Source organism: Episyrphus balteatus, chromosome 1 (genome assembly GCF_945859705.1).
Source record: "Episyrphus balteatus chromosome 1, idEpiBalt1.1, whole genome shotgun sequence".
Taxonomy (NCBI): Eukaryota; Metazoa; Arthropoda; class Insecta; order Diptera; family Syrphidae; genus Episyrphus; species Episyrphus balteatus.
In genome coordinates, this window is record NC_079134.1 from 173216160 (window position 1) to 173230649 (window position 14490).

At 29.9% G+C, this 14490-nt stretch overlaps 1 protein-coding gene across 1 annotated transcript; it reads right to left on the reverse strand.

Moving 5' to 3' along the window:
- Positions 1-7832: 7832 nt before the first annotated feature.
- LOC129907772 (lateral signaling target protein 2 homolog) lies at positions 7833-8423 on the reverse strand. The gene is made up of 2 exons (XM_055984142.1): positions 8233-8423; positions 7833-8160 (listed from the first exon to the last, which is right to left on the reverse strand). The coding sequence occupies exons 1-2, from the start codon at positions 8421-8423 to the stop codon at positions 7833-7835; spliced, it is 519 nt and encodes a 172-aa protein (XP_055840117.1).
- Between the last annotated feature and the right edge of the window lie 6067 nt (positions 8424-14490).

A 14490-nucleotide genomic window follows, 5' to 3' on the forward strand; every position in this document is an offset into this window, starting at 1 on the left:
AGCTTTATTGTTTTCGTTTAGTTAACTTAATGGATGGTCAATACTGGGTCTATTTTTAAAGGTTGATGTCTATACAGAAAGTTTACATTATTTGCTTAGGAAGTGCATTTGAAAAGTAATTTTAAAGTTGGAAAATGTAATAAGAGCATAGTTTTCATTGATATCGAAAAATAACTTGATAGGTATAATGTGTGTTTACAATTTGTGTTTTTTTTATATTAATTGATTCTTTGTGCTCAAAGAACTTCAAGAATAGATATCACATTTAAAACTAAAAAAACCGAATGAGGACCTTTTTTTTAATTTTTCTTCATTGCGTCCGGCAAATTATCGAACACTTTTCATATAAAACATTTACGTCTTCATCCTTCATAAAAATCTTACAAAGTTAACTGTTTTAAAAAAAGAGAATTTCAAGTAGGATTTCGGAGCAGCTAAACCTAACCGAAAAAAAAAAATAACAGAACCTCATCAAAAATGTTTACATTTAGGCTATATCCAAAAAAAAATGGCCTAATAAGTCAACATATACCTATTTCAAATGAGAAAAAACTTGAATCCTCTTGGGGCGCCATCTAGCGTCAAATTAAAAATCTGAACAAATTAGGGGATTTTTTTTTATTATTTAGAAACAGTTTTTCCACTCAGGAACTTAATTCCCGAAGAAAACTTAAATAACGAACTCCCCAGTAGGCAGGGGCGTACACTCCCTTGGGGTAAGCGGGGCGGTGCCCCGAGGCCCCGACCGACCCTAGGGCCCCCACTGGAGACAATGCAGAGAAGGAAATGGTATAAATTGAGTTATGAAGTAAATTAAAATGTATTTGAATCACTTTGGATACAAGGAAGACAAATTATGTCATTCAACAAAATAAACTGCTTTTTTAAAAGAAAAATTATAATTTTATCTTAGGGCCCCAAAAAATATTAGTTGCAACCCAAAAAAGCAAAAAAAGCTTTGTTAATGGCATATCAAATATTAATTGAAGTCAATACGTTAGGGGCCCCAAAAAAGCAAACAAATTCAGGCCAGGGGCCACAAAAGCCTTTATTTCAGGGTGTCAAAAAAAAAAAAAAATTAATCAAAAAAAAAAATTGTTTTTTACATTAAACTACATTTGTTGATGGATTACTAAATATTACTTTAGGAGTCCCAAAAAATATGAAAAATATTATATGAATATTATCAAAAAATAATTTTTCAGGAACCCCATTAGTTGAGAGGCAATCAAATATTAATTTAAGGATCTTAAAATCTATTGCCAAGGATCCCAAAAATATTCATCAAATTTTTTGATGGCATGACAAATATTACACGGTGTTACAAAAATGAGGTTTTAAAATATACGCGGGCGGAGACCTATCAGGTTTTGTAGAGCTAGTCACACTGAATACGAAACGGTATTTGAAAATCCCCTAACACCCCCAAAATCTGGAGTTACGGGCAAAAAACGGTTTTTTGGACCTTTACCCATTGAAAAAATTCTAGCTTCGACAATTTTTTACCCATTTTCGATTTTTTTTACAGTTTCTGATAGAAGATAAATATACCGTTTTAACCATGTATAAAACATGTAACTCAGTCAAACCACTTAGAATTTATAAGATGTCAAAGTTCAAAAATTCAATTTTTTTTGTCATTTGCCCAACTTTGGCATCAATTTAAAATATATGTTTTCAAAACAACATGCTATTTAAAAAATATATTCTAAAATTATATCTATTTCCCAATTAATGGAGGTATTTTTTATGAAAATCACTTCAAAATTGGCTTAGAAAAAAAAAATTTTCGATTTCAACCCAGATACAGAAATTCGAACTTTTAGGTATAGAACAAAAATGTTGTTTCGGCACGTAGTAGGATAACTTGGGCGCCAGGATTTGAAAACGGGTTTTTGTAGAGGAGCTCAATACAAACATTTTTTTTCTTTGGGAGGGGGGCCTATCTCTCCCCGTTTAGTTGGGAGGGGCATTTTTCTTTAAAAAAAATTATTAAAATAAAAAAAAATTATTAAAAAACAATGTCAACACTTACAGTAATAAATGATACCATTTCCGAAAGGCAAAATTGTACATTTGATTCTAATTTTTAAATCAATATATTATAACCAATATTTTTTGAAATAATCGATTTCAAAGTTAAAAATAGGTGAAAAAAAATTTAAAAAATTCATTTTATACTTTTTTGTCCAGACCGTGAATTTAAATAAAAAAATTACTCACATAGAAAACTGCCTCAATTGATTCCTTATCAATGTGTGAAAACTATATGTTTCTATGTCTTCTAGTTTTTGAGAAAATTGAAAAATTATTTTATCAGATTATTCTTTTTTCAAAATATTTTTTGTTTTTATTTGTTTTTATTTTTCAATTTTCTCATAAACTAGAAGATATAGAAACATATAGTTTTCACGGTTCGATAAGGAATCAATTGAGGCAGTTTTCTGTGTGATTAATTTTTTTACTAAAATTAACAGTCTGGACAAAAATAGTATAAAATGAGTTTAAAAAATTTTTTTTTCGGCTATTTATAACTTTGTAATCGATTATTTCAAAAACTATTTGTTATATTATATTGTTTTAAAAATTATAATCAAATGTACAATTTTTACTTTCAGAAATGGTATAATTTATTACTGTAAGTGTTGGCGTTATTTTTTCATAATTTTTTTTTATTTTGATAATTTTTTTTTTTAGAAAAATGCCCCTCCCACCTAAACGGGGAGAGATAGGTCCCCCTCCCAAAGAAAAAAAATGTTTGTATTGAGCTCCTCTACAAATCCTGGCGCCCAAGTTATCCTACTACGTGCCGAAACAACATTTTTGTTCTATACCTAAAAGTTCGAATTTCTGCATCTGGGTTGAAATCGAAAAATTTTTTTTTCTAAGCCAATTTTGAAGTGATTTTCATAAAAAATACCTCCATTAATTGGGAAATAGATATAATTTTAGAATATATTTTTTAAATAGCATGTTGTTTTGAAAACATATACTTTAAATTGATGCCGAAGTTGGGCAAATGACAAAAAAAATTGAATTTTTTGAACTTTGACATCTTATAAATTCTAAGTGGTTTAACTGAGTTACATGTTTTATACATTGTTAAAAAGGTACATATATTTATCTTCTATCAGAAACTGTAAAAAAATCGAAAATGGGTAAAAAATTGTCGAAGCTAGAATTTTTTCAATGGGTGAAGGTCCAAAAAACCGTTTTTTGCCCGTAACTCCAGATTTTGGGGGTGTTAGGGGATTTTCAAATACCGTTTCGTATTCAGTGCGACTAGCTCTACAAAACCTGATAGGTCTCCGCCCGCGTATATTTTGCGTGTTTTACACCGTGTTATTTGAGGATGCTCAAAAGCTATTACTTCAGTGGTTCAAAACAATCAAATGGAAAATTAAATATCAATTCAGGAGCCCCAACATAAATACATCAGGGCCCAAAATAAAAACATTACGTTATTGGTGGCATTCCGAATATTAGGTACATCAGAACAGAGGCCCCAATACCTATCAATTCTTGGCTCCAACTAAATTATGTTATATTTATGGGGCCTCTACCTAAGCACTTAATTTTGAGGCCCCAAAAATAATATTTCAGGGGCCCGAAAAGAAATAAACTATGTTTGATGATGGAAAATCAAATGCGTACATATTATTTCAAGAACTATCAATTCTAAGCTAAAAAAAATTGTGTTTTAGGGGTCTCTAAATATTTAATTTTGGGGCCCCTAGTACAAGTATTTACTACTTTTATGATTTTTAGGTTTATTTGAATTTGAACAATTTTGCTTCTATAATGCTTTACAGAAGCAACAATTGCATGTGTAAAGCTTTATAGAACCAAAATTGTTTGTCGGCAAGTGGATTACGAACATATTAAAACATTCAAATAAACCTAAAAATAAATAAGCCATACAAAAAAAAAAATGTATGGCGTATACGTACTTTTTTTGTTACTAAGGGGCCCCAAAATTTAGTCTTGCCCCGGGGCCCCGGCGACTAAACGTACGCCACTGCCAGTAGGTACTATACAATGTATAGTATACATTATCAAGTTAACATATCAAGTTTTATGTTTCAAGTTTTAAAAAAATTGGAGATTGTTGATCAAAAATAAAAGTAAACTGTCACCTGTCGTATACTAATTTTCAAATATCATAATTTTCCAAGAACGACTTCTACAATTTTGTTAAATTTTAATTTTTTTTTAATTTCTGAGTTTCTCTCAAACGACTGATTCGATTTCAACGAAATTTTATTATTTATCTAAAACACTTACATATTTTTTATAAAAATCAAAAACAAAATGCATATTTTGTTTGAAAAAAACAAATTTTCGAAAACTGTACCTATATACTGAATTTTTTCTTCAAATTTTTGTTTTTGATTAATATTGATTGCTACAAAATGTCATACCAATTTTATTTAGGTATATAATTATTTTTTTCTAGTATAATGCATAAATGAAATCCACAACTTGTTCTTATGAACTGTTAAAAATTTTGGCGTAGATTTTACAAACAATTTAAAGCTTATGTTTATTATAATGATATTTCTTTATTTTTATTTTTTATAATTTCAAGTATTTTCTTTCTTTTTTCTTAAAAATGAATCAAAACATTACTGAAAGTGAATATTTTTTAAAAATATAATAATGGTGATATAATTGTCTCTATTTTATGTGATGTAATAATTGTTTTATTATTTTTTTTTTACTAAACTATGTAAAGTAAAATCTTTTTACCCATCAAATTTTTTCAGTAATTCAATATTATATAGTTTACTTCGAAAAAAAAACACAAAGCGCCTTTAAATTAGTGCAAATAAAGATTTTTTTATTTTATAGTTTTCATCAGAAAAAGGGTTACCAAATGCTTTTTCTATCATTTCTTTTAAGTATATAGATGTTAGTAGTTGAAAGAAATTCAGTCTATGTCTATGCATTTTAAAAAATATTTGCGACAGTTTAACAAAAAACTTTTGGGAAAGTACTCATGTTCAATTACATTAATGAAGTGTATTTTTCTTTAGCACGCTCATATGTAAAAAAAACCAGCATTGGCAGAATTTTTGAGTTCAAATATTTTCTGGCAGAGTTCTGAAAAGCTGAATTTTGAAAGACAGAATAGAAAAAAGACAGAATTTTCGTTAAAAAAGCAGAATTTTTAAGTCAGAAGAGTGATGAAGGGTGTTACTTGGGCCATTCTGATCACATTACATAACTCTCTTAGGGCCGGTTTGTTCAAACTCAATTATTTTGTAATGTTTATGTTGAATCGGGCTTTTTTGGTCACTTATTTTTATATGCAAATAAAAATCTTTATTTCATACTTTCTCCCTACGTTTCGTCGTAATTTCTCGACTTCTTCTGAGAAAAAGTGAGAAAAACCAAAGCTTACCCTACCTAGATATCAGAATCTTCAGAACAATAAACAAAATAAAATTTAACTGGTATTCAAAAACAACAGCATCTGGTAGAATGATAAATTTCCTCTCCACTCAAACCTTACAACAAAAAATCAACACGGCGAACAATTTTATAAATAAAATAATACAAATAAGCGATATAGAATTTAAAGAAGAAAATATAAAAAACAATTAAAACAATACTACACATGAAAAATTTTCCAAACTACTTAATAAATGATCTAATTAACAAAAACATTAATAAAACTAATCAAAATAAAAATTCTCCACAAAATCCAGACGTTGGCAGCACTGTGCGATACTATGGTATTTCATACATTCCAATTTCCAAACTTAACGGATAAGAGAAACTTAAATAAAATAATAAATAAAGAGAATGTTACATTCGCTCACAAATCAAACACAACAATAAAACAATTATTCACCAACACAAAAAGCAAAATAGAAAAAGAACAACAACATGACATAATTTTTAAAATTGGGTGCAGTGGCAAGCAGGGGGAGTCGTGCAATTTGATCTACATTGGAACAACAAAGAGATCATTGGAGACGAGACTAATCGAACACAAAGCGGATATTCGTAACAAAAGAGAATCTACTGGGTTATCACAGCATATAATAGAAACTGACCACTCTGCGTATGCAGACTTCGATAATACAACAAAAATGGACAAGGAAAAGAGAACAAATAAGAGATACACACTTGAAAGTCTACGTATACAACAAAATATAGAGAAAACAATGAATACTCAAGAAGATAGAGACAAAACAATAGCAAGTTATTCTTTGGCATTAAGATCGGTGTAATTTTCTGTTATAATGCAAATTTAAATTCAAATTGTTTTTCATTAAGTTTTTCTAAAGTGCTGTGATGTATGTTTTTATTTTTTATTTTAACTTTTATTTATTAAATGTCAATAATTTATATTTTTATTTTAGAAAATTCAAAAGTTTTTAATTATTAATTATCTGTCGAATTATAAATGTAACAAAATAATATTTTCATGTAAGTTTAAACAATTTTTGTAATAGTGTAAAAAGTTTTCAATATAATATTTAACAGATTTAATAAAACACCCCTGAAGAAGTCGAGAAATTACGACGAAACGTAGGGAGAAAGTATGAAATAAAGATTTTTATTTGCATATAAAAGGACATAGAGGAAGGAATACCTAGAGACCCGACTCGTACCCCCCTTGCCTAAAACACCCGCAAATTTTATTTGAGGTGAATAAGAGAAAACTCTCTTATTTTACTCTTTTTTTCTTATCCATGAATACGTGTGAGTGGTGGATTCAAAAACAAAATGGCGTCGTAGCTCAAAAAAAAAATTAATCAAAAGTGACAGGTGACAGTTCTCGAATTCTGATTTTTATTTGTTGCAAAATAAATTTTGTTCAAATTTTTTCGAGCAAAATTGTTTTGTTTTATAAATAAAAGTGTAAAAGATAAGTGAGATGCAAAAGATAAGTGAGAATAGAGAACAGTAAAAAATAATTACTCCTATTCTGATCAAAACTCCTAGAGAAGTGTGTTTGAGAGGACAACTGCCTGCTGCCATTGATCGAAATACCGTGGTCATTTGGACACCATCTCAGACAACATGTTCCGTCAAATTGCCCGTATCTACAAAACCAACTTCAAGAAACAAGGTCTCTTCCCTCCTACATTCGGAAATCTCTCTGATTATGTAAAGGTTTGCACATGATCATACAAATACACAAATGTTTTTAACCAATGAATTTTATTGTCATTTCAGACCCAACTTACAGACAAAATCTATTTGGATTGAAGGGTTTGGGATTTTGTAACCCTGTTGACTATGAAATCAAACATGCCGATAGGAACATCGACCTGATCAAGCTCAACCACTCTGAACGAACAACAAATTGAATCGTTCATGGCTGGCCGTGGACTCAACCGCATGAAGAAATTATTTGTTTGTATGTAAAACGATGCCATGTCCAATCTTATTTCTCTATTGTGATGATTAAAATGTAATTGAGTCCCAAATTCGAAAGTTTTTCATTTTAAAGCTTTTCTTATCTTAAAATTGATAAATGACCAAAACACCTTAGATCGTTTCTTTTCTCAACGCCACCTGTTTCTTTAGTGAATGTAAATAATCACTTCCCAACTTTTCTTTTCATTTTTGTATAAAACGCATAAATAAGCGTCAAAACAATTTACTTTATATACCTATTTCATTTTATTTTTTGTTAATGCATTTTGTTCAGTTCTTTTTTTTTATTTAAATTTATATTTTTAAAATCAAAAAAATAATGTACCTATTTTATTAAATTTATATACATTGCACTTGCACTTTAAATAAAATGTAGTTTTCTATATATTTTGGAGTTGCTATCTGTTGAGTGGCTATTCTTTCCATGTGCTTTTTTGTTATTTTCTTTCTAATCTCTCAGTTGATGGACAAAACAATCGCGAAACACACCAACAGATTTGGTCAGGCCAAATTCGGAAAAGGGTGTTGAAGTTGAAGAGCATATTCCGCTGAAGCCTCCTCCACAGTTGCGAGTGCGTCCGGTATTGTTTCGAACTGGAATTGGGGGTGGATTTTATGAGGGAACCAACTCGATAGTGTACCCACGAGGGGGATATGTCCATAAGGAACACAATGTGCAAGATTTGTCTTAGATCAGAGGTGAAGTTTGTCTGGAGTTGATCTGCGAAACTGGATATGCTTCGATGCAAGAGGTACTCTGTGGTTCTGCAAGAAAAATAAAAAAATTGACTGTAGGCTTGAGTGGCTGAGTGAATACTGGATTCTTATTACATAAACTTCATTCTTCCCGCAGCTCTAAGGACCAAATTAACTTCATACGGATCACCATCTGACAATGAGGATATTTTGTCTCCACTGGAGTAGTCAGGCTTTGGGTTTTTGAAACGTTTCTTGGAATGGTTATGATCGCCTTCACTGGTGCTACTGATGCTGCTGTCGCTGAATGTGATGGTGGTGGTAATGATCATGGTGGCGATGTGAACGTTTTCCACTGCCTGGTTTACCCACAGTACACAATGTGATTATATCATCATTCATCACCCTCTATGGGTAGGGCCGCATTTTCATTATCTGTCCATATGGAGGATAACGTCGATGAAATAGAAAACGATTGGAGGGGTGACAGCGACTGTGAAACTGATGAGGTTGAGACTTCCGTCGCGACGAGGATTACCGAGGACATTGTAAAGACATTGTAAAGACACTATTATTGTTCCTTGTCACAGGTTCCTTGTTTTACTGCTTTTTATTTTCATTCGTCTTCGAAACATGTCCGGGTAATATCAGCAAACAGCAATTTGTCTGAAAAATAAATTAATGAAAAATAAACTTTTACATCTGTACTTCACGCGATTTTTTTTTTATTTTCATCTGTCAAAATACTCACCTTTGAGCTATTTTTGTCTATTGGAAATAAGGCGCTGTTCATATTTTTCGTGGTGAGATTAGGGTGCACTTGTACTTCTTTTTTTTTATATTTACAGTTTTTAACAATAAAATTCATATATATTGTTGAATTTTTATGCTAAAAGCAATAAAAAGTAATATTATATATATTTCTTATTGATTAAGTGACAAAAAAGGATTTTTTTCTGAAAATTTAATTTTATTTTTCAATTTTTGAATTCAACGAATTTTTTTTGTTCAACTCAGTTGCGCACTGAGCGCATTGAGCAAAACTCCACAGTTGAATGTGTTAGTGCCATTTAAAATGCACGGGGAAACTAACACATATAGCCACTGTGGAGTTTTTTCTCTCATTGCAGCTTGTAGGGTCGAAGAGAACAACCCCCCGAAGTCGGTTCTCTAGGTATTCCTTCCTCTATGTAAAAGGAAGTGACCAAAAAAGCCCGATTCAACATAAACATTAATAGTTCAAATAATTGGTCAAATTTATCATTAATTCAAATTATTTTTTAAAAAAGGATTTTTCTATGGAATAATCCTTGATTAAAAGATAATCGACTGTGAACAAACTGGCCACTGGCCCTTAGTTTATTATCTTTAGTCGACCTGAGAATTTTCGTTTGTTAAGTGAATTCTTCTGTACATTTCAGTATGATCATCATCTTTCTATAAAGACCAATAAATGAAAATTTTTCAACTCTTTTTTATCTTAAGGCCGCTTCTCAGTGGCGAGATTAAAGTTAACCCTGAGTAGGTTGGTGGTCTTAACGAAAAAGGCCCAACAAAAGCCAACTCGAGGTTAAGCCAATATACTAAGGTACTAATAATGATAAGCATGTTTATTATATTTTGTTTGACATGATTTTAACTGTTTTTTTTTTTAAGATATTGAAAATTTAGATTTAGGAAAATTCAAAAAAATTGTTTTAGTCTATTTGCCTATTTGATTTGATGCACGGTTTTCCTTTACAGAAATGACATGGTTAAGGCTGCTGAACTATTAAATTAAAAATTATTTCCAAATATAATTCTGAAACCTCTGTTTGAACTAAAAACAAAAAAAAAAAAAAACAACTATTCAAATCTAACTTTAAACCTAATGACAGTCTTTTTCATACAATCCCAGTTACTGGAAATAATTTGTTTTGATTTTAATTACAATTAGACTCCAATTTCTCGATAATTACTTGCCAACAACTATGCAATTAATGGAAAATACTCTTGTATTATTACAACACCCTTAAAATGCCATACGAAACACACATTCTAACAATGTTCTTGTTCGTATTCATATTGCGCTAATTGCGCACATGATAATTATCATTATTATTATTGTTGCAGGAAATATTATTGAAACAAGACAATTCCCACAGCCACTCATAATGTCATAATACCAGTAATACAGCTGAATGGTGATTGTAATTTTGGGGTTAATCAAAATATGATTTCCTTGATTTCTGGACTTGACTTGCAGAGACAGGGTTGATTAAAGCTGTTAGCAAAATCATAACAAGTTAATTTTTAAATCGGTATCTTTCTTGGAAGGTTGCAAGTATTCACAAAATTGTTTACCTAATTGTATCCTTTCATCTTAAGATTGGTTATTTCTTTTAAATTTTTAAACAATACTTTTTGAGGCAAAAAACCCTTAAATCAATATTAACGGAATTGTAAAAAATAACCAAACAAAAGTGCTCAAAGCGATCTTCTTTTATTGGGTTTCTCATTGCCAACGCGCCTGCCATTTTCGCAACAATCTTTAATTTCCTTAATTGTTTTTTTTTTTTTTTTATTGATGAAATTTTCTTGTCCTCATTATTCTTCATGATGACAAAAGGAACAAAAAAAAGGACTTTCGTGGGCATGATGATGATTCCTTTTCTTATTGCCTTGAGGTTTTTTTTTTCTGTGGCTTGGAATTAAGGAAATTTTATTATTGTGTTTATTCAAGTATATTGTTAGGCTCGCACGCACTTATTTCCTTGAGCCTTTTCATTGTGTTAATTTGCAAAGGATCCGAGTGTTTTATTGGTGTAATTTTGGGGATTCTTTATGCTTGACTTGGAATTCTAATTGTTTTAAGTTGGTTTTATTTGGTTTTTTATGTTTTAAGAAATCCCAGTAGAAATTATTATTTCACTATTTTTTTTTCCAGGATCCAGGATACTCAGAAAAAAAAAATCAAGAATATGAAAATCAACGCATCCATCTGACGATTTTTCGAAATTTATATTACAAAAGCCTTGAGTAGCGTAAATTTCTCAGAAAAGAATGAAAATAATATTTCACCGAAACACAGTTCCGAGAATTATAGTAATTAAAACTTCACTATCCCATGCACTTAATAAATTACTTTTTTGAAGGACATGCGTTAAAACTCAGAAGGTTTATTTAAATGCAAATTTATTTGAAAATATTTCACTCCATTATTTCGTATATATATTTTCCAGATTACCAGAATTCACAACAACAAAAATAATATCTGACCTGTCATTCAGTAAATTGTTTACTCTTAAGGATATGTTCAATCATGCATTTTATCCACGGTTGATGCTGCATTAAAAAAACTTTTCTTTTTCTTTTTTATTTTTACTCTCTCTTTATTATTGTTGTTTATGAATTTCCTTTTATTATTCAGAACAGAATACATCCTGTATCCTGTATGTGAAAACAAAAAAGATATTAACATCGTTTTTAACAAAGGAGTAAGTATATGTTCATATGTAACGTGATTACTTCTTTTTATCCTTTCGATGTAATTACAAGGACGACGCAAGAGTTTGATAAAAATCTTAAAAAAGTAATTATCTTTTTTTTTTAAATACATTTTAATGAATATCAAATTGGTGTGACGTTAATCCTTAAGGTGAAATTAAGTATATACTCGTAACTCATAGTATTGTTTTTACAATTTTTAAGAATCGGTTCTTCGAAAGAGTATTGGAATGAAAGTTAAAATTAATTTTTAAAAATGTCGTTATCCTTTCTTAAAGTTTTTTGTGTTAGTGGTGATTGATAAATGACTGAAAACCCTTATGACCAAAAAGAAAATATAAAAGGGTAAAATCCCCAACCACAATGCCGTCTTTACCATAAGGGCACACGGGGCCCGTGCCCAGGGCCCCCATTCTCAGGGGGGCCCCGAAGGAAAATTTCTCTCACAAATTTATTCTCAAAACATTTTTGTCGGGCAGACCATCTACCAAAAATTTTTAGTTTTTATATGGCAACCAAATAAAGTTTTTTCTACACCTATACGGAAAATACAATATGTTTTCAAAATGAAAACAAATTATGTGGCGTTGTATGCGGACAAAAATTTAAATCCAAACGACCAAACCCAAATTAAATTTTCCAAAAAATAAGACAATATTATTTTCAAAAAACAAGAAAAATAAATTTTTTTTCCACTGTAGGTAAGATTATTTATTATTAATAAAAACAACGAAGATAATGGAAGAGAACCATTATCTTTTTCCTTAAATAATAATTTCGTTGGAAGTTCGCAAAACTGTAAAATTTGTAGTGCGTGTTAAAATCAGTGTAAAAATATGTGTAGATTCGTATTAAAAGACAAAAAAAGAATCAATTCGTTGGCAAAAAAAACATCAATACTTTTTCCGTTGGAAAAAGTTTAAGAAATAAAATGCACGACTGGGTCGCACGAACTTGCTCTTAGAGTTAAAGTTGCTTTATTTTTAAAACTTTTTGTATAGAAATTTGAAGAAAAAAATAAAATTCGTTTAAAAAAATAAAATCTACAATTAAATTGCCCTCCAAAACAAGTATGCAGTTTTGATTGATATATTAACATGCATTAACGAAATAAAAAGAAAGGTAGGCCTAAAAACTCCTGGTACAAGCAAATGCAAAAACACCAGCATTCAGTTGGCCTCAGAAACGGAACAATACAAAACCGGGAGGCTTGCCGCCGATTTCTGAGGTCAACCCGGCGAACCCCACAGTCAGATCACTAGTGTGAAGCAGTAACGTGGGAAGGTTATGATCCCCTCGACATCGAGATCATGACAGCGCCGAGAAAAAGGAAGGAAGGATTAACATGCATTTTTAGAAAAAAAATTTTCAAAATCGTTAGAGCCGTTTTTTAAAAAACTAATTTTTTATAAATGATTTTTTGGAAAAAAAGTTTTAAAATAAAATTGGTATGCCATTTTGTAGAAATCACTAATCAACATCTAAAAACAAAATTTCAAAAAAATTCAATGTCCCGTTTTCGAAAATTTGATTTTTCACAAAAAAAAATTTTTTTTTCAAAGCAAAATCCTTTTCCGTTTTTGAGAAAATTGCAATATCTGGAAAACTTTATATTGGAGATATCCGTTAAAAAGGAGACATTAAAATAAAATAAAATAAAATAAAATAAAATAAAATAAAATAAAATAAAATAAAATAAAATAAAATAAAATAAAATAAAATAAAATAAAATAAAATAAAATAAAATAAAATAAAATAAAATAAAATAAAATAAAATAAAATAAAATAAAATAAAATAAAATAAAATAAAATAAAATAAAATAAAATAAAATAAAATAAAATAAAATAAAATAAAATAAAATAAAATAAAATAAAATAAAATAAAATAAAATAAAATAAAATAAAATAACGGCTCTTGGAAATCACGTACAAATCGTCTGTATCGAGTTTTTAGCAAATCTATCAATCCGTTTAGCTCTTTTTTCCAATTCTTCAAACAGAAACTTATAACCGGTACAGGGAAATTATTGGCAGTATAAAATGTACAATTATTGGCAGTGGCAACGTTTGATGTCTCAATGCGCGTATTATTGGCACCCTCTACCAATAATAAAGACACTAGGTACTTTATATGGAACGATATATTGGCAGCCCTTTTAAACCAACCATTGTACTTATTTTACTTTCCGAAAGGGCCCCAAATTGTTGTGTGCCCAAGGGCCCCAAGATAGTTAAAGACGGCCCTGCCCAACCAGTTAGTTTTTGACGTGATAACGTCTTATAAATCGATGAAACTTGCTAACATCCACCAAAAAGTGACGCCATTTTTTCCCGTTCCACCTGAATTTTTTAGCAGTGCAAGCTACACAATGTCTAATTTAAAAACTTCAGAAATACCACAAAACACCTGTGGAGATCTGTTGCCCAAGATCCTGGAAGCATCGTAATCTCAGTTTGAAATTTCGACATGGTTGGCTTTAAAAAATTCTATTTTTTTTTTGTAGGCATCGTTGAAATATTATTGAAAAGTCATATAAAAGGTTAAATAATAAGCTTTCAGATGATATAAAATTTAATATAAGTTGTCCTATAAAAAAATGGATTCAATGCTGTTAGAAGATAAAAAAGATTGATTTGTTTGCTTTTTTTTTGATGAAAATTGCAGACATGGTTGATATGCATATTTTGAGCTGAAACAGTAGACTTTTAGATGGTGTAAATTATATTATAGGTTTTTGATAAGTGTTAGAAGAAAAAAAGTTTGATTTTTTCACTTTTTTTCATGAAAAATGATTGTTTTAAAAAAAATTGTAAACTCTATTCCCAAAATAAATATATAGTAGAGTAACTAAAGCAAATTATTAGGGAACCCGGCCGAACAGCTCTGATTTTGACGATTTTTTTTTCAAACGT

Excerpts from the sequence above, each read along its gene's own strand:
- LOC129907772 (XM_055984142.1), bottom strand. The coding sequence starts at position 8,423 with ATGATCATTACCACCACCATCACATTCAGCGACAGCAGCATCAGTAGC. Across the intron at positions 8,161-8,232 it reads AGAGCTGCGGGAAGAATGAA|AACCACAGAGTACCTCTTGC; the intron begins GTTTATGTAATA and ends TTTTTCTTGCAG.